At 34.2% G+C, this 26710-nt stretch overlaps 1 protein-coding gene across 6 annotated transcripts in view; it reads left to right on the forward strand.

Annotated features, from left to right (window-relative positions):
* Nucleotides 1-26710, forward strand: part of CRPPA (CDP-L-ribitol pyrophosphorylase A) — a 328191-nt gene that overhangs the window by 189868 nt on the left and 111613 nt on the right. For 5 of the 6 annotated variants that reach the window (XR_012432614.1, XM_005550062.4, XM_065542252.1 and 2 more), the window contains one exon: nucleotides 8523-8654. Coding sequence is in view for 4 of the 6 variants with exons in the window: in XM_005550062.4 (XP_005550119.3) it covers nucleotides 8523-8654 (132 nt within the window). In the remaining 2 variants the exon portion in view is untranslated. Of the gene's footprint in view, nucleotides 1-8522; nucleotides 8655-26710 lie in introns of those variants that run through there. The other variant, XR_012432615.1, reaches the window with a different exon arrangement.

Here is a 26710-nt window from a genome sequence, read left to right on the forward strand (position 1 = left end):
TCAGCAGCAGCAGGTGGCCCCTGGCTTCTGGCCAGATCTGGTGCCACACCTGATGTAGTGAACCTCAGGCTTCAGGCAGTGTCACACCTGCTACAGAGCTATCCCAAGCAAAGTCAAATCCCTACCTGTGAAGACTGGAATAAGTATCTACATCTTTAAATGTGCAGACATTGAGAAATGATCACAAGAATCAAGAACAATCAGGAAAACATTACATGACCATATGGAAAAAATGTACAAGTGACTGACCCTAAAGAAATGGAGACATGTGAGCTTTCTGACAGAGAATTCAAAACTTTAAGGAAGCTCAGCAAACTTGAAGAAAATACAGAGAAACAATTCAACAAAATGAAGAAAACACTAAGTGACCAGAATGTGAAATATAATGAGATTGAAATAATATTTTTTAGCTTCTACTAGATAATGCATGAAACAATTTTCAAAAAATCAAATCCTGGAGGTGAAAATACAATGTAGGGAATGAAAAATGCAATAGAGTTCATCAACAGCAGAATTCGCCAAGCACAAGAAATAACCTGAACTTGAAGACAGGTTATTTTGAAATAAATAGAAGAAAAAAGAAGTAAAGGAATGAAGAAAGGTTATAGGGTTTATGGTACAGCATCCAAAGAGCCAATCTTTGAGTCACAGGCATTCATGAAGGAGGAAAAGATAAAGGGATAGAAAGCTTAAATATAATTTTTTTTTTTTTAATTTTGAGATCAATGTAAATATCCAGGGACAGAAATGTCAAAGATCTCCAATCAAATTTAAACCAAATAAGGTGACTCCAAGACATATTATAATACTATCAAAAATTAAATGCTAGGAAGATCCTGAAAGCATCAAGAGAAAGGAAGCAGATAACATAAAGAAATTCAAATATAGCTAGCAGCAGACTTTTTGGCAGAAATCTTATAGGCGAAGAAAAAGCAAAAGGATATACTTAAAATGCTGAAAAGGGGGGAAAAAAACTGTCAGCCAAGAATAGTGTACCCAGCAAAGGTGTCCTTCAGAAATGTAGAAAAGATGAATACTTTCCTGGGCAAACAAAAACTGAGGCAGTATATCACCACCAGACCTGATATACAAGAAATGCTAATAGGAATCCTTCAAGCCAAAAAAAGCACTAGTGAATAATATGAAAACATTTGAAAATATAAAACTCTATGGTAAAAGTATACAGTGAAATCCACAATACTCATATTGTAATGGTTGTTTGTAAATCATGTTTATCACTAGTGTGAAGGTGAAAAGGCAAACCTATTAAAAATAGTAATGAATTTAAGGATATGCAATATGAAAATTGTGACATGATAATTACTGAATATGGAGGAGTGAGTAGAGTAAATGTGTAGAGCTTTTGTTGTTAAAATCAAAGTGTTCACCACCTTAAAACAATTTATTGTGGTTTTTGTAAGCATCATGGTAACCACAAAGCAAAAACTTACATTAGATACACAAAAAAATAAAAAGCAAGAAATTAAAAATGTAATACTAAAAAAATTACTTGACCATAAAGGAAGATAGAGGAAGAAAGGAACAAAACTTGGCAAAACAACTAGAAAACAATGGACAAAAATGGCAGTTGTAAGTCTGTACCTATCAATAATTATCTTGAATGTAAGTATATTTTTCCAGTCACAAGACATAAAGTAGTTTAACAGATTTTAAAAAATCCAACAATATGCTGCCAAAAAGAGACTCATTTCACCTGTAAGGACACACACACACTGAAAGTGAAGGCGTGGAAAAAGATATCCCATACAAATTGAAACAACAAAAAAAGCAGGAATAGCTGTATTCATGAGGTAAAATATGCTTTTAGTAAAGAAATATAAAAAAGGTCATTATATAATGTCAAAAGGATCAAGTAAGAAGATAGGACAGTTGTGATATATGCAACCAATGTTGGAATACCTACATATATAATATGAAGCAAATATTAATAGATCTGAAGGGAGAGAAAGACTGCAATGCAATAATTGTGGGGTACTTTAACATCTGCCACCAGCAATGAGCAAGTTAGCCAGAAAACCAATAAGGAAATATTGGACTTTAACTATGCTTTTGATCAAATAGACATAACAGACATACACGGGATATTCAATCCAAGAGTTAAACAGCTGAAAAGTGTGACTTTTTTCAACTGCACATGGAACATTCTCCAGGGTAAATCATGTTAGGCTATGAAACATGTTAAAAAACTTAAGATACCAAATAATATTTTCTGACTACAAAATATAAAACTATAAATCAGGAACTGGAGGACTTTGGAGAATTCACAAATACTTGGAAATTAAACATCCTTCTGACTAGACAGTGAGTCAATGAAGAATTTAAAGTTATACTTAAAAAATTCCTTGAGACAAACAAATGGAAGCCTAACATACCAAAATCTATGAGAAACAGTAAAAGCAGTTCTAACAGGGAAGTTGATAACAATATACACTTACATCAAAAATGAAGAAACATTTCCTTTCACCTACTTTTCACTTTAAGGAACTAGAAAAAACAACGAACTAAGCCTGAAGTTAGGAGAAGGAAGGAAACAATATAGATTAGAGCAGAAATGAATGAAATAGTAGGAAAATGGTAGAGTAGATTTACAAAACTAAGAGTTTTTTTGAAGAGCTAAAAAAATTGGAAAAGCTTTTGCTAGGGCCTGAATAGCCAAAACCATACTGAGGGAAAAGAACAAAGCTTTAGGAAATCACATTACCTGACTTCAAAATATACTACAAAGATACAGTAACCAAAACAACATAGTACTGGTATAAAAACACACATGGACAAATGGAATGTTATGGACAATGCCCAGAAATCCCATGTTTATAGCCAACTGATTTAGACAAAATTTCCTAGAACACACAATAGAGAATGGGCAGTCTCTTCAATAAATATTGTTGGGATAACTGGATATCCACACACAGAAGAATGGAATTAGGCCCTTGTCTCACACCATATACAAAAACCACTCAAAATAGATTAGGGATTAAATGTAAGATTAGAATCTATGAAACTACTAGAAGATACATAGGAGAAAAGCCTTATGACATTGATCTGGGCGATGACTTTTTGATATGACCCCAAGAGTAATGGCTACAAAAGCAAAAATAGGCAAATTGGGGTCACATCAAACTTAAAAGCTTCTGCACAGCTGAGGAAAAATGAAGAGACAACTTACAGAAGGAGAGGACCCATACCTCTCATATGCGAACTATACATCTCATAAAGACTTAATGTCAGAATTCTGTAAAAAAACTTGGCTCCATATCAAGAAAACAAGATATTAACAAAAGGGTAGAAGACCTGAATAGACATATCTGAAAAGGAAATAGATGGCCAATAGGTATATGAAAAAATACTCAATATCACTAATCATCAGGGAAGTGTAAATCACAACCACAGTGAGATATCACCTCACGCCTATTAGAATGGCTGTTATGAAAAGGACAAAGACAAGTGTTGACAAGAATATGGAGAAAAGGGACCCCTTACATTCCCAAAATTACCACAGCCATGATAGAAAGCAGTATGGAGGCTCCAAAAAAATTAAAAATAGAACTACCGTATTGTCTACTAACCCCACTACTAGCTACATATCCAAAGGAAATGAAATCATTATTTCAAAGAGATATCAGTACTCCTGTGTCCATTGCAGCATTTTTCACTGTAGCTAGGATATAGAATCAACCTAAGTATCCACAAATGAATGGATAAAGAAAATGTGAAATATACACAATTAAATACTCTTCGGCCATGAAAAAGAAGGAAATCCTGGCATTTGCAATAACGTGGATGAATTTGGAGGACACGATATTAAGTGAAGTAAGCTAGGCACAGAAAGACAAATACTGAATGATGTTGCTCATGTGGAATCCGAAAGAGTTGATACTATGGCAGTAGATAGTAGAGGGTTAGGGAAATGTCAAAGAATATAAACTTTCAACTATGAGGCTGTACATGTGTACATTGTATAGATTTAGTCATTCTACAACTAATGAATACTTCAGAACATCATGTTGTATAGAGTAAACTATAAATCTTATCTGCCTATATGAAAATTAACAAAAAGTTGTCTTTCTCTTATATGTGGTAGCCACTATCTAACTGAGGATGTGAGCTCTTGAAATATAGCTAAACTGATGACCTGAGTTTTTATTTTTAATACTAATACATTTGAATTTAAGTGTAGCAGTATATGGCTAATGGCTACTCAAGTGTACAGTGCAGTTGTAGACTGTTTTATTTTGCCAACCGTTGATTTGGGTCTGCTTTATCATATGATGTAGCTTCATGGAAAAAAAAATCTATTCAAAATCAAATGTTAAGTTGGCATTTTATTTTAATCCAGAATAGCCCAACAAAGTAAAACAACAGTGACCTTCCCGTTTTTTATTGGAAGCGCTGTAACTGTAACTTCTTGTTATTATCTTTTTGTCTATGGTCATTCTTTTTACATTTCTTAGCACAGTTTTTCATAGATTTTCACATTTTTAATGACAAATTCAGAATAAATATGTATAAGATGTTAATCATGTATCTACATTGATTGTGATTATTAGATTATCTATTTCCTGGGCTCAAATAAACCTAAGAGTATTTTGCCAAAACATTGTTCCTGAAGTTATTAAATAATTACTCATTACCAAGACTTTTAATGATTTGGGTCACACCTAAGAGAAGGCACCGGGTGAATTGGTGGAGGCTGTTCTAATATGACTTGGATACAGTGTATAACTGCCTTACAGGCATCTTGGTCACGTCTTTGAATATTTTTTTTCCTGTGTATTCTGAATACCTCATCTTCTCAAAAAAACTTTTCTAAAAAGTTTTTTTTTAAAGATTATTTTGCCTTTGGAACACATTAAATATATTTATTTTTTTAAAAACTTGCAAAAGTAGGTACATACAACATAATTGATTCTTATAGATTAAAAGTAGCATGATGACTTGTAGTAGTTGGCCCTCCTCTTTATTTGTGAAGTAAACTCTAAAACTGTTTAGTATTTTTTTTTTAAATGACAAGTAATGCATGCCTACATGACCTGCAGAGAACCTTAATAATAAATTACAGATTGATGCTTAAGCAGTAATAGTTTTTATGATGTAAAATGAAATTTTGACAATTCACTAAAACATGACATTGTAAACTCAGATAAATTTTGAAGAAGCGTATACCTGTTTGTTTTTTTTTTTTTGTAACTTCTTTGCTGATTTATATTCTGACAATTTTCTTGGAGAAAGTAAATGAACGTAGAATTATGTTTTTAGTTAGCTAAACAAATCAATGCTTTATATTAATCAGTGGGATTGTTCTTTTGATTCTAAAATTTGTTACAGATGTTAATTAAGGTAATTGTAGATGTATGTAATGTTGAGATAATTGTTCTATAATACAAGTGTTAAAGTGACGTTCTTGTAAGAGAGACCACCTTGTAAAGTAAAATAATTTGAACAAATATTTATTTTATAACCTAAAATACTTTTGAAGTTAGGTTTTCTTATTAACCGTTTAAAATGTGAATTGCTGGTTTCATTACTTTGATCTTTTGAATAAGAATTTGAAACAGTGTATACTCATGTAGCATTTGTACTGATGTTATGAAACTCATTTACTTTTTAATTTTTTGACTCAAAAGAAACATTTAAATCTTTTGTATGGTTAATATTTTAATGCAATGTGTTTTGTTTACTACCTTTTATTAGATGCCATTATTTCTGCATTTAGTGTTGCTGGTATTTTATTTTGTGAAGATTTACGAATGAGTTGCTAAACATTTGCTTTGAGTTTCAATGATAGTTTATAATTTAGTTTCTATTCATCAGAATTACGAGTTGACTTTGATGACTCTGATTTAATTTTGTTCTACAATGAAGTGGTTCACTATTAGAAGCTTATTTTTAAGCATAATATACTAAATTAATTAATAGAATCTAATTCTTAAATAGTTGATAAGATAGTTTTTCTAAAATCTTTTCTAACCCTTCATATCAAATATTACTTTGACCTGTTTAGTATTGGCTGGTTTCATCAGTTTTTAGATTCATTATATTTCTTTTGAAAAGTGATGTTTTGAAGATTCTGGGTCTCATTAACGCAATTTACTTTTTTATGCACATGTTGGTAATTTTGCAGCTATTATGTAGATTCAAAGACTCTCTCTAGCTTATCTACCAATTCTTTCTAACTCATAAGAATTTTCATTTTGACCATCCTTCTTTCCACTTTGTTGGGCATTAAGCAATGCAATATTTAGGTATATACTTAAGCTTCAGAAATTGACTTTCTTTTTAGTGAAATAAACAGAGACTATTTCCCCTCATACCACCAATCCTGACTCCCTTTGCATGCCTTTTATTGTGAACATAGACTCTGCAATGAGAGCAAAGTGTGAAAAGTGAGGTTTTAAAGTACCTCGTGCTGGATACTTTCTTATAGTCCTTTAATTAATATGTCTGTTCTCGGAAGTAAAAAATCCCATTTTAACATATAAAAAGTTAACTGGAATTCATCTGGGACCAGGAATATATGAAATGATTGCTAGACAAACATAAAGCTTGCGTAGAGCTGAGTGTAAAGACACACAAGACGCAGAGGAGCCTTTTCCAAACACCGAGAGCCAGAAACCTCGCCCACCCACTAAGCCATGAGGCTAACCACATGTTAAATGTTTAAGCAGTTTACCAGTTTATATGAGTAAATGTGCTACCTTTCATTAAAATGAAATTAGATATTCTTTTTTGGAGGGCAGAAGGATAGCCTTATCTTTTTTATGTATATGCAAGAAAGAACTGTTGGAAATGTCACGCTGCATGGGAAATACTGTTTTACTGTAATTTCTATGTAGTGAATTAGTGAACGGTACAAAAAGACATCAAAAAATATCTACTGGATGTGTAGCTATAAGCAAATCTGCAGAACTCAACCTATATGAAATGCTTGGCTGTATTTCAATAGATGCAAGCCTGTCCTGGCTGTAAGTTTATTTTATTAAGGCAAAAACATTTACATTTCTCTTGAGTTATCATTTCGCAACTGTCTGCTGTGGTTATGTAAAACTGCCCTGTTTTTTTAAAATTGTGATTTTGTACCAACTGAATTTTTTTCCTAGAACATATAAGTAGTTGGTATATTTTAGAAGTTCAAACTTAGTAGCACTATTTAAAGTACACACTTAAGTTTCATGGTATTAGGAAGAACATCTGCAGGAGATTGTCTTCTGTTTTCATGTCATCATCAGGCCTTTGCATCTGGTAAAAGAGAATTTTGAGATGCATCCTACTTCTTCATGCTTGAATTTTGTTAACCTAATTATGCATTTCATAAGGTTGAGTTCTGTATCTGTGTTTAAGTTAATTCATGAAAGAGCCTGTAAATACTTTTCCTATGTCTCCTTAAAGTCTTGAAGTTTTCCTGTAATTTAAGTAGTTGGTTTGATGGGTAACATAGAAATAAGTCAGTTCGTAGATGGCATCTAAGTAACAAAGGTAATTACGTAGTTCCAAAAGTTAAATAGAATGTTGAGACTTTTAACATTAAGCAGCAGTGTTGTTCCTTAGTCCAGCTGGCATGGGGGTATGTAGTGAGTTACAGGCATATGCCACCATGCCTGGCTAACTTTTGTATTTTTTGTAGAGACAGCATTTCGCCTTGTTGCCTAGGCTGGTCTCAAACTTCTAGGCTCAAGTGATCTGCCTGCCTCAGCCTCTCAAACTGCTGGGATTACAGGAGTGAGCCACCATGCCTGGCCAAGAGTGACAAGAGTTAATATATTGTGTATTTAAAAATAGAAAAGAGGACTTTAAATGTTCCTAAAATATAGAAATGATAAATGTTCAATATTCAATATCAGTGGTCAGCTTAGATATACTGACTTGATCAATACACATTCTATGCATGTAACAAAATATCACAGTACCCCATAAATATGTAGAAGTATTATGTATCAATAAAAAATTTAAAAGTTTTAAAAATGATCACTAGAATATTTTCAAGAAAAACGTAACTGCTTAAAAGTAGTCTCTATAAAAACCCTCTTAGTCTAAGAAATAATTACATGTTAGAGATGACGATTATTGATTACATTGAAAGAGATTCTTTTTAAAAACTTAATTTACTTAAATGGATGATCACTCTTCTTGAATTTTATTTATATTGTTAATTTCTTAGTATATGTAATACTGTATTTCTATCTCGCTTAGTTAAAAATTATGAATTAAGTTGAATGATTTGATGAAATCACATATACTTTATGCATTTGACTCTAAGCGAAAGAGAATACTAGCATTTGATTTTTCAACCTCATGTTCTCTGTAAGTGTTTACTACATCTGTATTTATAAAGGAGGATTCATTGACCTTAAGTATGTCTTGAAGCACAACTAGAAATTAACACAAGTTAATGAAGATTATTGCAATATTGTAATCATATGGGTTTTGAGCTTCTTTAATGTTTTTTCCTTCCAGAGAAAGTTGAAGGGAATGATATTCTAAAGATTGTCTTTTGTATTTTGCAGGTTCATTTTCTTGATTTTAAATTAGTACCTCCCAGTCAGAAAATGGAAAACCTAATGCAGATTAAAGAATTTTCAAAGAAAGTAAAAGAAAGAAATATTTTGTTATATGGCCTTCTCATATCTTACCCACAGGTAGGTAAAATGTTTATCTTCCGAATGTCTGTTCTGTAGACTAGTTTTAATGGTAGGTATCTGATTTGTTAAAAGCAGAGGATATTAATGTCAAGTGAAATTATGGCTGGAAAGTTACTCATCTATGTGTGTGCTATCATAGTAGAACCTCTTGCCTCTAGAAAAAAATAGAAACCAATAAAACTCACTAGTATTTGGGAAATGCTAATGAGCAAACATCTCATATTAGGTATCTCAAATAGAACTGTCAAGTTTATCAAATAGAAGCATGATTTGCCCAGTTAAAATTGAATTTCAAATATATAATACTTTTTGTAAGTTTGTTCCAAATATGAAATTTGAATTTCAAATCTAATAAAATTCTTATATTTACTGGAAACCCTACAAAGCCATAATCCTTGTCCACTGGTATAATTTAAGATTGTTTACTTTCATGTTATGTTAAAGATATTGGTAGTCAATTGTTTCTCTCCCTAAACAGGTTATTTAATCATTTGAAAGCACTGCCTAGCATTCAGATTATACGAGGGCATGGTACTTAACTAGAGAAATGCATTCATTGTCACTGTCTTCAGCAGCTGCATGCTAGGTACACTGAAGACATAATGAGCTAGCATTACAGATTCTTTGTGCAGAGAAATGCTATTTAAAACAAAGAATTTGGAAAATCTATTAGGAGATAGATTTAGGGGAAAAACTTTGGAGAATCTGTGGATTTGTCCTTTGTGCAAAGATAGCTTTCATTGAATTTGTGACTACTTTAGAGTTTCTTGGAGGTACCATACAAGAGTCTAGCAAGTTAAATAGTCCACTGCTTTTTTTGGTGGTCTCAAAAATAATTTGGTATTGAATGTCCAGCGAATGACAGATATTTAAAGTTATTTATGGGTAACAACAGCTATTGTTTATGAAATTATTTCAGCTGCATTTTTAACCTGTGGGTAACATTTCTTCTGAAACTATGCATTTTAATTAAATATAAGGACCATCTTTTAGCTAGTCCCTTGGTTTTCTTTTAACTTAGAGGTGGTTGTTTCTTCTGCTTCCAAAATATGCAAGCATGACCTCAGTTATCAACAACTAGGCAAATTTTAGTTCACGTCGGATAATGGAATTGCAAAATGTTAATGCTGTAGGAGGCTACTGAAGTCAGGACAGCCAAGGCCCAAGGAGTTACATATATTTATTTGCCCAAAGACAGATAACTGGTAGAGTAACAGAACTCAGATCTGTATCCATGGTCAGTAATATTTTCTCTTTAAGAGATTCTTTTTGGGCTGGGTGTGGTGGCTCATGCCTGTAATCCTAACACTTTGGGAGGCTGAGTTGGGTGGATCACTTGAGGTCAGGAGTTCAAGAGGAGCCTGGCCAACATGGTGAAACCCCCGTCTCTACAAAAAAATTAAAAAGTTAGCCAGACATGGTTGTGGGCACCTGTAGTCCCAGCTACCTGGGAGGCTGAGGTGGGAGAATTGCTTGAATCTGGGAGGTGGAGGCGGAGGTTGCAGTGAGCAGAGATCCCCGCCCCTGCACTCCAGCCTGAGAAACAGAGTGAGGCCCTGTCTCAAAAAAGAAAAAAAAAGAAAAAGAAAAAAAAAGCTTTTTTGGTTGTACTCAGATTATTACAGTGGGGAAGATCTGTTCTTTTTCTCTTGTTGTCTAAAGGAGTCATTGACAAATGCTACTATTGTCACATAGTGCAGTTAGAAAATAGACTTTATTGAGGCAAATCTCAATCAGAAATTGGAGAGTATAAATAATCCCTGGAACTCTCATTTGGTCAGGCAAAAAGAGTCTGTATGCACTGCACTGTAGTTGACTTTCCAGTAGAGAGTAATGTTGCCAGGTTATATATATGATGTCCAGTTAAATTTGAATTTCACATAAACAATAATTTTTAGTGCATTTTCCAAATGTTACATAGAACATACTTGAATTGAAAAGTCCTTGATGTTTACTTGAAATTCAGATTTAACATTAACTCAAAAAGAAAATTTATTACTTAAAACCACCTCTTTGTAGATAGCTTAAATATAGACTTACGGATTATGTTATTGGCTTGGCCATTTACACATAGTATAAAGTTTTCTGACTTTATCCAATGCTCAGTAACTCATGTAAAGTAATTTGGGATGATTTGAAATTCTTGCTCTAGATTAGAAGTGTAACATAAAGCTTGCTTTCACAATTTGTTGAATGAATTGAAACCAGGCCTTACCTCTCTCTCTCAAATAATCCTATAGACATGACTGTGGCTAATTAAAATGAGCTTTCATAGTTTAATACTTAAAAGAGACTAAGGGACAAATAAGAAAGTTACTAAAGCAGTTCTGTTAATTTTTTTTTTTTTTTTTTTTTTTTTTTTTTTTGAGACAAAGTTTTGCTCTTAATTGCCCAGGCTGGCGCGCAATGGCACAATCTCGGCTCATTGCAACCTCCGCCTCCTGGGTTCAAGCGATTCTCCTGCCATAGTTTCCCTAGTAGCTGGGATTACAGGCACCCACCACCATGCCCAGCTAATTTTTGTATATTTAGTAGAGTCGGGGGTTTCACCATGTTGACCCAGTTGGTCTTGAACTTCTGACCTCAGGTGATCCACCCGCCTCGGCCTCCCAAAGTGCTGAGATTACAAGTGTGAGCTACTGTGCCTGGCTGTAAAAGATTGTTGAAAATTATTATAAAAATCCCCAAAACAGGATATGGAACAATAAAATGAAATTTTTTGGTAGCAAAATTAAATTAGACTAAGTCCCTTTTAAGTATAATTTTAAATAATTCTATGTGTAAAATATTATTCACTTGTAATTATTAATCTAACTTTTCTATGCAAGTCATCATTAAGGTCCATGATACAAAATTATATTTGAGGAACCTGTACTAATCACCTAAAAATCTGTATTTGATCTAGCAGTGAACTTACAGAGACAGAATATTTTTGGCATGAATAGCCTAAGCCAATAGCTTAGAGTGTGTAGTCTTAATTTTGTTGAAATCTGAAAATACCTCTATAATGACTTTTTAATGCAAATATTTGCAACTATATATTTTTTAATTTTGCATGTGAACTTCTGTGACAGTAAAAATTTTAAAGCCTATAAAATATCTAAAGTACTGTAAGCAGTTTTGTCTTTAACCTGTGCATTTTACATGCTTAGGGATTTAGCAATAGAAGCACATAAGTTCAAAGTTAAAAAGTTTCCCATAAGCTATTATAACTGATTGTTTCTTTCACTGAACTAGTGTCTGTTGCCCTCCACATTGGAAAAACTAGTTATATCACCTCAGACAAGCAATGTAAGTTTTATAGGCCCCAGGTTCTTCATTTGTAAAATGCAGATGTCAGAACTTCCACATTAAAGCCTATGTTGGATGAGAAAGTGGAGACAGAGGATGGTGTTGCTGGCTGTGTCCAGAGATGCGTTATACATACATATCTCACTCTGACACACAGACATTCTGGAACTGAGCCTGGTTTTTCTTTCCTTTCCATATGCAACCACAAACTTCACCTGCACTATTATTTCCTTTCTTTTACTGGAGAAATTATTCATTACTGTGTATATATTTCAGTAGAGTTCAGAGAGGGAGCTGTTCTTTTATCAGATGTCTTGATCAAAGTACAGTGGAAGAGAGTTGGGGAGTTAGGATCCATCAGAGGAAGGCTGAGGAGCATATTAAATGTGGCAGCATGGTGAGGAGTGTATATCATTTTAGCCTATCTGTTTTCTCTTATTTCTTCCCCACTAAACTGTCATTTCACTAACGTATAGTGGGAAATAGAACTTTGAAAGCCATGTTAGCTTACTCGGTATTTTAATTGGATGGGGACATTGGAAAGGATGGCACTAATGGGCAGACCTGCAAAAACCAAGCCGTGGAGAGGCCACGGGATAAAGCAGAAGCACTCTCTTATCCTCTCCCTTAACCTGAATTCTATGTTTTCTTTTGTTCCTACAACTGCAGATCTGAGAGACATACAAATAAGAAAGTTACCAAAGCAGTTCTGTACATTTTTGTTTTTTTAAAAAAAATTGTAAACAATTTATGAGAATTATTATTAAAAAAATCTCCAAAACAGGATATGGAACAATAAAATAAATATTTTTGGTAATGAAATTAAATTATATAAACCTGTATGTATTGGTCTTGTGTTACAAAGTATAAACCATATTGTTCTACTCGATGACGTAAGTAATATTGTTCTTCTCTATTGTCTGGGCTTTGAAAGTTTTCTGTTTATTGTAAAGGACATCCAAGAAACATTCTTGATTGTCAAACTCCGTGTGATTACCTTAAATCAACTGATAATGATACAGGAACAGTTTTCACTGCTCTATTACAGCTTTGGTCCTAAAGATGTGAATGTATAGGGTACCACCGACATCCATTTTTTCATCTCAAAGGTCAGCATTTGCTCTGTGTCCACTAGATAGAGAAATCATCTTTAAGTATGCATGATCCTTTGGAGAACAAATGGGTGTATGCTGTCAGTTAGCAGAACACTGATTTTTTTATGGTAATTATGGGTGAGGTTAGATTTAGAAGTTCAACTTTCTACAATGAACGATTACTTGGAATTTAACTGGGAATTATTTACTAAACACACAAAACTTTCCATGGCACCGAATCATATGGCAGATGTACCAAACATGCAACACCAAATCTGTTTACAGAAACCCATAATACCCTCTTCAAAGTAATCAGGCTTTTTTGATGTGGGAATGTTTCTGAGACTAAATATTTTTCACTTTCAATATTGTTTTGGCTTTTATTGTTTAGACTTAGTCATTCTTTGGGAAAATGCAAAGGTCATAAAATATGTTTTCAAAAATTTGTAATTTTGAAAATGTTTTTAGAGAGTTTGGTTAGCTTACTTGGCAGACTCATTAGAGAATGGCGTTAAGCTTGTTTTACTTAGAAATATGTAAATGAAATGCAATATTAAACACACACCTTCTGCTACAGATTATTTTGTCAATACATAATGCATGTATTTTCAGGGTACATTTGGTAATTTGATCCATTCACATCATGTGTAAAAATAAAATCAGGGTAATCAGGATATTCATCACCTTGAATATTATTTATCTTTTCTTTATGCTAGGAACATTTTAGTTATGCTCTTCCAGATATTTTGAAATGTGTTTTGATTGTTAACTATTGTCACCCTACTGACGTATTGAACAGTAGGTTTTATTTCTATCTAACAGTATGTTTGTATCCAGATCTTTTCTTTCTTTCTTTTTTTTTTTTTCTGGATCAGAAAAGCTACTTTCTCTATGAGAATGAAGAGAAGCATCCTCTAACTTAAGGAGGGTGCTGCCATGGAAATTTTTAATGAGCAAATTTTTCTGAACAGTGCATTTGTTAGCTGTTACTACATAACCCAATATTTATTGTCTCACGGTTTCTGTGGGTCCTCAGGCTCTCGGTCTCCATCAAGGATGCAACCATCTCAAAGCTCTCCCGGAAATTTTCCCAAGTAGCTCACTCACCTGGCTGTTGACATAATTCAGTTCCTCGTGTGCTATTGCACTGAGGCCTCAGTTCACGATTTCATGAGCTCCTTACTGCAGGCCTGCTTCTGTTCTTTGCCACAAGGGCCTTTGCACAGTGTGTCTGGAAACATCATAGAAAGCAAGAGAGAACCAGAAGATGGAAGTCACAGTCGTCTGTAACATCAGCAACTGACATCCCATCCCCTTTGCTGTACCCACACTCAGGGGAGGTAACTACACGAGGGTTATCATTAGGAACCATATCAAATGCTGCCTACCACAGTAATACTGAAGTGCTGATATTGTAGGCTAAGTATTTCTTGCTACTCACCCCCATGAAGATTAAGGAGTTTATAGGGTAAATAGGGCTAGACATGTTTAAATACAAAAAAAAAAAATACAAATTATATACATGTATCTATCCATACACATGTGTATATGTATATACTTTTTTATTGCACTGAGAGTGATAACAGCTGGAAGAGGACATAGGGTAGTAGAAAGGCAAAAGTTATTTTTACGTTATCTGTACAATTGTTTTTAAAGAGCTTGATTTGGATCAGATACCTATCAAACACATTAGTGCAATTGTATCATTTTCTAATTTTTATTAAAGAGAGGGAAATTGCATATAAGTGAAAAAAATGTGGATGTAATATTGAAATGGGCATCTTCAGCCATAGCTTTAAGTTCTGGTTCTTCAGTAACCTTGTGGTCATTCTCACGTTACTAAAATTTGTCTTTCTTGTTTTAATTATAAAGTGGCTGTATTATTTTAGATACCAAGCTTAAATTTTTTAAAAAACCAAAATGAATATTTTGTTTAATAGCTTGTTCTTATATACATTCCTAAAGGATCTCATTCCGTAGTGGTTGTATTTCAGATGGTACAACCTAAAACTCTGCGTTTTAGATTTGCTTTCAAATCTTTCTTTTTTTGTGTGAATGTAAACTCAAGATTTTATTTTATTCGTAATAAAACAAAAGATGACACTTAGGGCTGGGCGCCGTGGCTCATGCCTGTAATCCCAGCACTTTGGGAGGCTGAGGCTTTCAGATCACCTGAGATCAGGAGTTCGAGACCAACCTGGCCAACAGTGTGAAACCCCGTCTCTACTAGAAATACAAAAACTAGCCGATTGTGGTGGAGAGCACCTATAATCCCAGCTACTGGAGAGGCTGAAGCAGGACAATCACTTGAATCCCTGGGAAGCAGAGGCTTCAGTGAGCCGAGATTGTTCCACTGCCCTCCAGCCTGGACAACAGAGCGAGACTCATCTCAAAAAAAAAAGACCCTTAGAACTATCACTTGGCCCTCTCTCTACTTATCTTCTTCCAGTTCAAAATGCTTGCATCTTTTGATAGCTAGCATTCTCTTAGATCTGCAGTTGGGCTGGGTTTAATGCACTCAAGCCTTAGCACAATCATCTTTGTAGTTTTAGCTTTTTTCTGGATAACTGGCTTAGTCTACCCACCAGAGCCACCCTGCCATCTGTCATAACACTACTTTCCCTGGGCAGACAGAGAATCCTTGCTCTTCTTGTCCTCTGTCACTTTGTGGCATTGGTGCTTGCCACACTTCTCACAGAAAATCTGATGGGTTTTAGGAATGTTCACGTTTGTGAGAGTGCTGTTGGCACGGAAAGACTCAAATCTCTCTATTCATTCTAAGTCCAAACATCCAGCTTATTTTCTGAGTTCCCAGTGTCTATTCTGTACAATGTAATGTGCTGGCCACCAAGGGGTAGTACGAACTTCAAACAAGGTTTCAGTTCTCAAGGAATTCATACACCTGGAGATGATATCCTTCAAAATTACATGGGCATACATATGAAGAATGGGTGTTATACACTTATTCTCTACCTTGTTCTACCACATTTTTAAGATGAATTAGCCAAAGAAAGCCTTCTTTGATAAGGGTGGGACACACAATAGTATAAGAGGAAGGCTAATGTTCACCTTGCCTGCCGTGCTGTCTCACCTGGTGCAGGGCAGCTTCTGTGTGTCATAAAAGGAGACTCCATAGAGTCACCATAATTTAGAAGATCATTATGAAGTGAGAAAATTAAATGCATTATCTTGAAATTATGAAATTACAGACTGCATTTTTTTACCTAATGTATTGCTTTTTCAACTTATGTATTTGAAAAGAGATTCAGTATAGAACACTGCAAAATCAATAAAAGTAGTGTTAAGAATATAAATAGAGGAGATCGGAACTTTACTTAAGACAAATATTAAACTGGCAAAAATAGAGGTATAAGTTATTTTTAAAAAATTGTCCCATATCCCTTGTTTTTGTGAGACTTCCTCACTATCCCAACTCATGTCATAATAAAAGGAATTATTTTTGACACTGTGAGTTTTATGTTTTAATTAGAGCATTGTATTAATGGCAGTGCATAGGTAGGCTATATTATTTTGATTCAGGTTAGTGAAGTCGGTGTTACAAAATAATTCTAGAAAATGGTGGTATTACAATTGAGAAAGTTGAGATGCATACAGTAAAAGCATGTAATACAAAAGGTGTTGTGTTGCAGAGGTTCTAGAAAGGTATTTCCAGGGGATAGTTATATAGTAAGTTAAGAGGAATAGAAACAAAAAGAAGGCAATTTGACAAGTGGAATCCTACTGGTAGTCTTCAGGGAAAACATGTTGTGGACTTACAGAAAATATTGATATACTTCATTGGGATTCATCTGATTTCCTATAACTATTTACTCAGTAAAACTCCAGCTCTATTACTTATATCAATGAAAAATTGAAAATGGGATTTGATTTTAGTCTTTGTCTAGTTTCTGATATTTTGAGTAATGAAATATAGAAAAAATAGTGGCATGACAAATAGTCTAAAAGAACAAACTGAATAATTAGGCTTTGCAAAATTGAATGTTTTCTAATGTACAGGGCATTATTTTAGTGCATTGAAATAAAATGTGTGTATCCTGCTTGCAGCAGTTTTATGTAGAATTTCCTTGAATAATATGTGAGTGAGGGAGATATCTTTGTTTGTTTTCACTTTATGCAACACTAATTATCCAAACTGCATAAGCAGCTGTACAAGGAACTGTAAAATTGCAGTGTTTAATGGAGTCAAGTGAAGAGCATCACGTTCATGCTGGAGGATTTGAAAGCATCAAGAAGGGTAGGAAATGAAACTAGATAGGAGAAATGTGAAGTCAACCTAATTTTAAAGATTTGACATTCTAAGTCAATGGCAATAAGTCTGAATGCTTTGAAACATTTGCAGCGTATTGCCTAATAGATGCTGTATATCATTTTAGAGCAAAGGTAAGTGATTTCCAGAATCAGGAGCTATCTGTCCAAGAACCATTTTCCAGGAATGAGAGTGGAAGAGTGGTAGAATTTGGGTCATATGCAAAATTCCTTACTTTCTTTCCCACTCAGTAAAGAGACTTGTTTGTAAAATTAGGGCATGTGTTTATAGTCTCTGAGAATCCTATCAATGTTTCTGATTTTGATCACAATGGAAATATAAAAGGACTTTCTCCATGGAGAATCAGGAAGGTGTGTCATGTTTGGCATTTAGTTTTGTTTATAGAAAATAGCAAGATTTATTAGTTTTTCTTCCATCTCATTATTCACCTTTGACAACTGGTAAGGAAGTATACTTTAATTAAGATTCAAACTTCCTCTTACTGAATGGAAAGTGACAATGTACTAATGCTGTTTAGAAATGAGTTGGTTTAATAATAAACACATCTACAGTAATTCCTTTTAGATTCTGGATTTTAATGGACAGGAAAAACACAGATGTTTTACACAGACACTATTCATGACTATTATGCTTTTGTCATTGTTTATATGTATGTTTGTAATCACTGTATCATTCTAAAACACTTTGTAAGGAGGAATATAAAGAAATAGTGTTCAAAAAGAGTACCACAGAGAATTTGCCACTTTTTCCAGCTAAAATTGTACCTTGTAATCTTTTCATTTTTACTGTTTTCTTTTTTTAAAAAAAGGTTCAGAATTTGTACTTATGGCTCAAAAGTTTCTAAGTCACAATTGAAATAATTAGACCAAAAAAAAAAAAAAGAAAAAAGAAAAAAGAAATAATTAGACCACAGATCTTATGTACAGACAAATCTTTCAAAAGAGGAGTTCAGAAACACAAGGAACTAAAAGTTCACTATTAAACATACTACTTTTTTTTGTTTACCAAAAATACTTTTGTATTAGAAGTATTGAAGTTAAGACGCAAGGAAAGAGAGTTTAATTTTGTTCATAGGCTTGCAAGCTGAAACCAGCACAATATAAAATGTATTAAAATACGGACCACTAGGCCGGGCGCGGTGGCTCAAGCCTGTAATCCCAGCACTTTGGGAGGCCGAGACGGGTGGATCACAAGGTCAGGAGATCGAGACCATCCTGGCTAACACGGTGAAACCCCGTCTCTACTAAAAAATACAAAAAAAAAAACTAGCCGGGCGAGGTGGCGGGCGCCTGTAGTCCCAGCTACTCGGGAGGCTGAGGCAGGAGAATGGCGTGAACCCGGGAGGCGGAGCTTGTAGTGAGCCGAGATCTGGTCACTGCGCTCCAGCCTGGGTGACAGAGCAAGACTCCGTCTCAAAAAAAAAAAAAAAAAAAAAAAAAAAAAAAAAAAATACGGACCACTAAACAATATATTACCTACTGGTATGTATTTACATCATTGGTTTGAGTCAACCTTATGCTCCATTCTTACTATAAAGTAAGGTAACAAAAAATAGTTTGATCCTCCAGTGGGGATATGCTTTTGTGAAAATATACCAATCACTAAATCTTAAGCCACATATAGTTTTTTAATGTATGAAAATACGCATTTGTGGTTTTATAATACACCTATCTGCATTATACTATTCATTTCTAGTTGCCTTTCAGTGAAGAGTCAGGTCATTTCTTGCTTATCTACCGGTTAGGTATCTTAAATTCTGACTTGATCTGTTTTTAAGTAGGAATAATATGTTTTCTAAAATATTACTAGGATTTAAATTTAATTGCGCCATGTTCACCACCTTAATTCTCTTATCCCTTTATTAAATTTCTGGCTTCTTATTTAAGATGTTTTGATGATATTAAAGGATATTGGCTCTTCAGGGAGGGTAGTCTATTTTTCTTTTCTTTTTTTTTTTTTACTTTTATAGTTTAAGAAAGTCCAGCATTAACACAGACTTGCTTGTAATTTTCTCACTGTAATAAGAGGAAATAAGCCAAAGCCCCTAGATAAGAAGTTGCTCAAATCTAGTTACTCACTTCTCAGTTCTAGCCCATGAAGAAATAAATAAGCATGATCCCTGAGTCTGACTTTTTACATGAAAATGTTTACATAAGCTTTCTAAAACATGCTGATTATAGAGCAAACATTAAAACATGCAATGGCAAATCTTTCTGAACTTTGGTAGCAATTTCAATAATGAAGGCATTGTATTTAGCCTAAAAATTACCAGTTTAAGCAACTATATAAACACAATTGGTGATGGGGGGGTAATTTTTAACAAGTGACCTGGCCAATATAATTTCAGAGTCTCATTCATATTTTCTACAGTTTTACCTTCTATATCATAATTTCAGTTTTTCTAATAAACAGAACACCAGGCTTTGCCAGCAACATCATGAGAACATGGATTTTCTTCACCAGTAACTTTCTCAAGTCATGTAAACCAGGGTTACATCAGGTTAATTGGGTGTTAAAAAATGCATGCCTTTTGTTATTTAGAATTTAATTATCTCCTCAGGCATGTGAGGTTAGCTGAACAATAGCAAATGTGGCCCTTGTTGTAAATTCAAGAACATAAGTGTGATGGCGAATAGCTGTTTTGCCTTCTGCTGCCTGTGGGACAGTTGTTTGCAAGCCTCTGTCTTGCGAAGTGCTGTGTATATTGTGTTGAGATTAAGGATCTTTTCAGCTGGTCTATATTTGGGGCTTAATAAGAAAGCATGTGTGCTAAGAATCGTGGAGAGATCTCTCTTCTAGGTCTTTGAATTATGAATTCTCTGATGTAAAATATACAGTAAAGAAAAATAATCAGTACAAAGCCAAAAGGTTACCAAGTTATAATTTTTAAAAAATCTTAGGAAAAGTCACAGAAATTGCTACATTTGATTCTACTGTTACAGATGCCTTGCTTTAACAAAGCTTGTGAAGACAGGGGACTATCTCTCTATGACTTTTCAGTTTTACTTGGTGCTAAACTTGAATGAATTATCTCAAAATTCTGTAGTTTGGCTCAAAATTTCAAAATTTGACTTAGGTATGGTGGCTAAATGATTGCTAACTCTGTGCCTTCTCAGTTTTTTTTTTTTTTAATTTTGTATAAATTTAAGGGAGAACAAGTGCAATTTTGTTACATGCATATGTTATGTAGTAGTGAAGTCTTGGCGTTTAGTGTATCTACCATCTGAATAGTGTACATTGTACCCATTATGTAATTTCTCATTCATTTCCCCCTTACCCCCTCCCCCACTTCCAAGTCTCCAATATCTGTCATTCCCCTCTTTGTTCACGTGTACACATTATTTAGCTACCACTAATAACTGAAAACTTAGTATCTGAGTGTCTGTTTGAGTTGCTTACTTAAGATAATGGCCTCTGGTTCCACTCATGTTGCTGCAAAATCTCAGAATTTTAATTGGTTTATATTATTTGGATATTAATTGGATTCAGATTAACCTTTCCTCAATTCAATTGTCATACATTTTTCTGATGCTTATGACATTTTAGATGGAAGTGTGTAAAAATGTTTTGTCCAACATGTCAAATTTATTTAAAAATTTAAAAAGTAAAATGTAGACTAATGTGTGTAAATTGCAAAATTATAACTTAGGTGACTAGATTGATAATTTTTAATGAGCTAGGAAATACATGCTCACCACAGTTGCAAATTTTAATTTCATCTCTAAATTTTTAACCAATATCCTTAAAATTTTGAATATAGTGATCTTTGTTTTTATAACATGAATTAATACATATGTCAAATCTTTATGTAGATTTGTTGCCATATGGATTCCAGTATTTTGCTTCCTGAATAAAATTTTGTGATGATTTAAAATTCAGCCGTGCATGTCAATTTCAGCTAAATTTACTGGTGGAGTATCAAGGAAGAGTAGTTTTTAATCCAATTGAATTAATTGATGAACTAATTGGTTTATCAGTTGGTGCTTTTTAATGGCAAATGTCAGAAACACAACACAGAGTGATTTAAAAATATAACTGAAAAAATTCTAAGATAATGGCTTCAGGCTTTGTCAAACCCAGATGGTAAAAGGGCAGTTTCCTCTCTCATCAGTCTCTTCCTCATCCCTATCTATACCCAATAATTTGATTCTTTATTCTCAGGAGGTTTTCTAAGTACTGTCAAGCATATACTATGTAATATACTGCTCCCACTTTATATTTTATGTTTTGTAAACTCAGTGGAAAGAGAATGCCTCTATCCCAATATTTTCACTAAAAACTATAGTTCTAATTCTCATTAAGCCTGTTGTAAAATATATCTTCATTTTCAGATTCAACCACTGTGGCCTATGTGAATGTTCTTTCTGTCAATCAGGCCTAGTTAACTTGTCCACACCTGGAACCAGGTCAGCCCCACCCAAACTCCATGAATGAGAATAAGGGTGAGGTGCGTTCCCCACAGGAACAGATGCTGGATACACCCAAACAATAGGTCATTATGTTTATTATTTTTGGCAGTTTTCCTCTTTAGCAAATGAGTAAGATGAAGACACTAAAGATTTGTGTCCAAATTATATAACATTTGAATATTTGTTTATTAATTAGCTGTGGAATTATAAAGATTCAGATTTTCAGGGGACCTTAAGGTACAGCTAGATAAAACCCTTAAAATATTGCCAACCTAGTGATTTTTAACCACTTGTGAAATATACGTAAGTTACGTACACTAAAAATAATTCTAAAATTTGGGATTTATTTTAATAAAAATAACTAATAGTGATACCCATGTGTCTCATCTTTGTTCCAGTACATTCTCTAGGCAAGGAAGGAAAGGGTAGGTCACATCATAGACATCATTTCTTATTTTTGTTGCATTAGGATGAATTGAGCTGAGAAATACTACTCTACCATATCTGCCAGTCTTGCCAAAATTGTCTTTTCCACAAAAAAATAGTTTGTTTATACAGTTTTCATCATAATGCTTAGCTTTGGCTTCCTTATCATATTGGTATCTTTCCAGATGTGCTTCAGTTTGTATTGAGCGTGAAATGACCTTCCCATCTTTCACTCAAGTATTCCCTGTCATTCTTCGTGCTTTTTCTCTATAACAATTTAACATGATCTGGCACAAAATGCTTTACTTATTCATGCTAACTGTCTGACTTCCTTATCTAGAATATGAAGCCAAAGAAGACAAGATGTTTTTGTCTGGTTTACCACTTTATTTCTAGAACTGGAATGATGCCTGGTCTAGTGTAGGCCCTCAGTGACTATTGAGTGACCAATATGCAAAATGAACAAACACTTAGAAGCTGTGTAAGGACATCATAGATTTGAGTAGTAGCACTTTTTAAATGTACTACCCTAATGGTTTCTGTTTATGCTATAGATATTATATTCCTGAAAGTGTGTAAAGCATGAACAGAATAGTGGTTAAATTATTTATATATTTATAGGTTCAAGTTATAGAGGTAAAAGTTAATAAGTTACAAATTTCAGGCTATTATCATTCATAAACATGAGTATAAACTGATTTATCCTAGGGATTCAGAGATAGTTTATTAAAAATTCAATTGTAGTAATTTATCATATATTCAAGTTAAAAGTTAGTGACATCGTCTCTATAGTTGGAGAGGAGATATGATTAAATTCTGCACCAATCATGATAAACTCTTAGCAAATTAAAATGTCTTGGTAAAGTTATACAACAAAAATCTAAATTGAACATCAAACTTAATGTGTTAGGAACATTATATTTAAATTGAAGAGCAAGAAAAGAATGACCATAATCACCATTTCTATGCCTGGTACTGGATGCTATAACTAGCACAGTCAGATGAAAGAGAAGTAAAAGAATAAAGGATGGGGAAGTAAGAAACAAATCAGTCATTATTTGCAAATAATACAATTATTTAAGAACTCAACAGTTTTGCACATGCAAGCAACATATAGTTGTGGCTTTTTTACTCCTGTAGTTCAGTGGACAAGAGTGTTACAGACCTTTAATTCCCACTGCCCTGCAGCTCGGCATGTAGGAGCTTACAACTCTTTCACTCCCACAGTTCATCAAGTTCCAGGTTCTTTTCCCACAACCAAGAGGAATAAGATACAGGGACACTGGAGACAAAGTAAGGGAGAGTAGAATTTGTTGAGTGAAAGAAAAGCTCTCAACAGCAAGAGGGGATCCAAAAGTGGGTAGCCACCTGTGAGGCTGAGTCCAGGGTTTTTATGGGCTTAGAATGGGGGAATGTGTGCCATTTGGTTTATGGTTGGCCTTGGAAAAGTCACCATTTGATTGGCTAAAAGGCATCATTCAGAAAGAACCAATTGAGAGAAAGACGCGATGGAGGTTCTCACTCTGGTTCATGGATTCAGTCTGTAACTGGTAGCTTGGTTTTCCAGGCTTTAGACTTGGTTTGAAGGTAGAGTTTCACTGGAGACCCGACCCTGTCTGCCTGGGAATTTGTCTGTCTCCTGTTGCAAGCAATACTTACATGTTTTTATTTCAACATAAATGCAACACATTTTTGAAACTTCAAATACTATATTTTATGAAATGGAATCAAACTAAATGGTGTGTGTGTGTACCCTTGATCTCTCCTTTCATCTTATGAGATATGTGACTATTATTTTAATTTATTTTCCTTGCAGTAAATTTAATATTTTTATGTATTCACATGTGTGTTTTAATTTTCTTCATTATTAGACATAGCTCAAAAATATTGAGGAAAAATGCTTATATAAAAAACATAGATGAACAAGAATAGGACTCCTTTTGGATTGGAAGAATTCAGTGTATGTGGTAGACTGTTAAGCAAGAACAATTTTTGATGTCTATGTATTAGATATTTGTTTCAGGTTTCTGCATGTTTTCTCACCGCATTACCGTGTGAAAATTTATTGTCTGTTAGGTTTGCATTGTTGCTTAAGGGAATTGATGATATGCCAATTTATTACTCTTTCACAATACTAAGCATTTAAATGTACATAATGTTTACACTTTATAAAAAACCTTGTGAGAAGTTTTGTGACTTTAAATTTCTTGTAAACAGATTTCCATTGACTTGTAAAAAATCTTAAGACATTATAAGATAGCTGCAGCTTGATTAATTATATAATGTCTAAAAATCAAATTAGGCAGCAACATTTATTTTTAATTGAACTTTTATGTGTCAAGTAATTCCAATGTTTCGAATTTGTAGGATGTGAATGCCTTGCAGAGAATGTTTAGTTTAGATCATGCATGTAGTACTCCCACATGATCATTGTCAATGTTACTATTACTGTAAATTAATACTACTCTTTGTGTAATACAACTTTTTGAAATACTGTATAGATTTGAGGTTTGTAGTCTTAACATTTCTAATTTCTGGTGTGAGAGAATGTTTTCCAATTGAGTCACTTTGTTGAAGACTAAGTCACTTAGTATGTAAGCATAATCACTTTGCTTCTTGCACAAGAACTCCTGAGAGGTGATTGAAGTTTATATTTTTGGAGAAAAGCAGTAATGCCTATAGAAGCAAAGTCACTTTTAGAAGTCTACAGATCTAGCTGGGCACAGTGGCTTATGCCTTTAATCCCAGCACTTTGGGAGGCTGAGGCGGTGGATCACCTGAGGTTAGGAGTTTGAGACCAGCCTGGCCAACATGGTAAAACCCCGTCTCTACTAAAAACACAAAAATTAACTGGACGTGGTGGTGCCTGTCTCTAATCTCAGCTACTCAGGAGGCTGAGGCAGAAGAATTGCTGGAAACCAGGAGGGAGAGGATGCAGTGAGCTGAGATCGTACTATTGCACTCCAGCCTGGGTGACAACAGCAAAACTCCATCTCAAAAAAAAAAAAGCAAAACAAAACAAACAAAAAAATCTGACAACAGCAAAACTCCATCTCAAAAAAAAAGCAGAACAAAACAAACAAAAAAATCTTACAGATCTGAAGGCAATGGTTTTGGAATAAATTAGAGTGTAAATTTCTGATTTTCTTGAATCCGTGTTAATCACAAAATCTGGAAACCAGAAACACCATTAAGTAATTTACTGTAGTGAATTATCTAGCCAGTGCAAAGATACTTCAAGTGAGAGAAAAATCTTTACTGAATTTTTTTAAGTGAACTTATGGTTTGAGCATATGCACAGGAAACATGCAAATTCTACATAGAAATGAGATTCAGGAGAATTTTATTTTAATGGTAATAAGAAATGACTATGGGATTAATTTTTTTGAGGAGGGCTCATCCTGCAGAGTTTGCACTTAGAGTCATTCTAAATGGTGTGTGAAAGGCAGTTAAGTATTTTAGTTCTTTTATTATCCATTTTATTGGGAAAAGTTTATTCTTTGATACAGATTTTTTTTTTAAGTTAAGGTTTTTGGACATATCCTTTACACATAGGAAAGGCATTAACTACTATTAAAGATAAACAAAGGCAGACATTGATTACAGTGGTGAGAACAAATTTTATTTAGTAACTACTGATAGGGTGAAGAGTGAGGCTTCCTTCCGATTTGTGCAGAAGTGACTGGTCATTTTTAAGGGAGCATGAAGGGATGGAGAGAGGATAATTTAAAATCTCCAGGTGATTGTAATGTACAACCAGAATTGAGAACCACTGGTCCAGTTAGACCCCTCAACTAGCCATCGGGGTCCAGGTCAATGCTTCTCAATGTATTGGGAGTCTGGGAGAGGGCAGCACTCCAGTAAAAAATTACAAACGGTTGGTCAGTGTGTATGTGTTTAGACTAGTTGTGTATGTTAGCTGGTAATCAAAGAAGTTAAGATTCTGTTTACCCAGAGAGACTGGAAACAGAGGTTCCTATTCTGCTGATGGAGTTTGGTTGCCTCTAGTGCAGAGATTTGGATGGAGTCATTATGTGTTGGAAGTTTCACAGTTCTTACTACTTTATATTATATAAAATTCAGATGAAAGAATTTACCAACTTTTGCCTAGCATTTTCAGAGGCAGAGGCAGGAGGGATTGCGTGAGCCCAGGAGTTTAAGATTAGCTAGGGCAACATGGTGAAACTGTTTCTTTAAAAACAAAAAACAAAACATTGCGCAAGTGTGGTGGTACATACCTGGCATCCCAGCTACCCTGGAGACTGAGGCCAGAGGATCGCTTGAGCCCAGGAATCTGAGGCTGCAGTAAGCCATGATTGATTACACCACCACACTCTAGGCTGAACAACAGAGGAGACCCTGACTCAAAAAAGAAAAAAAATAATTTACTGATTCTTTTTAAGGTTTCAAGTACGTATGTCTTTTTTAGCTGATTTTTTGAGAAAGTGTATTCACATGGTTTTTAACTTAAATCACATATACTTGTACACAGTGGAAAGCCACTGTGTCCCTATCAACGTAGTCCTCATTCTCCACCCTGATTCC

This window comes from Macaca fascicularis, chromosome 3, assembly GCF_037993035.2.
Source record: "Macaca fascicularis isolate 582-1 chromosome 3, T2T-MFA8v1.1".
Classification (NCBI taxonomy): domain Eukaryota; kingdom Metazoa; phylum Chordata; class Mammalia; order Primates; family Cercopithecidae; genus Macaca; species Macaca fascicularis.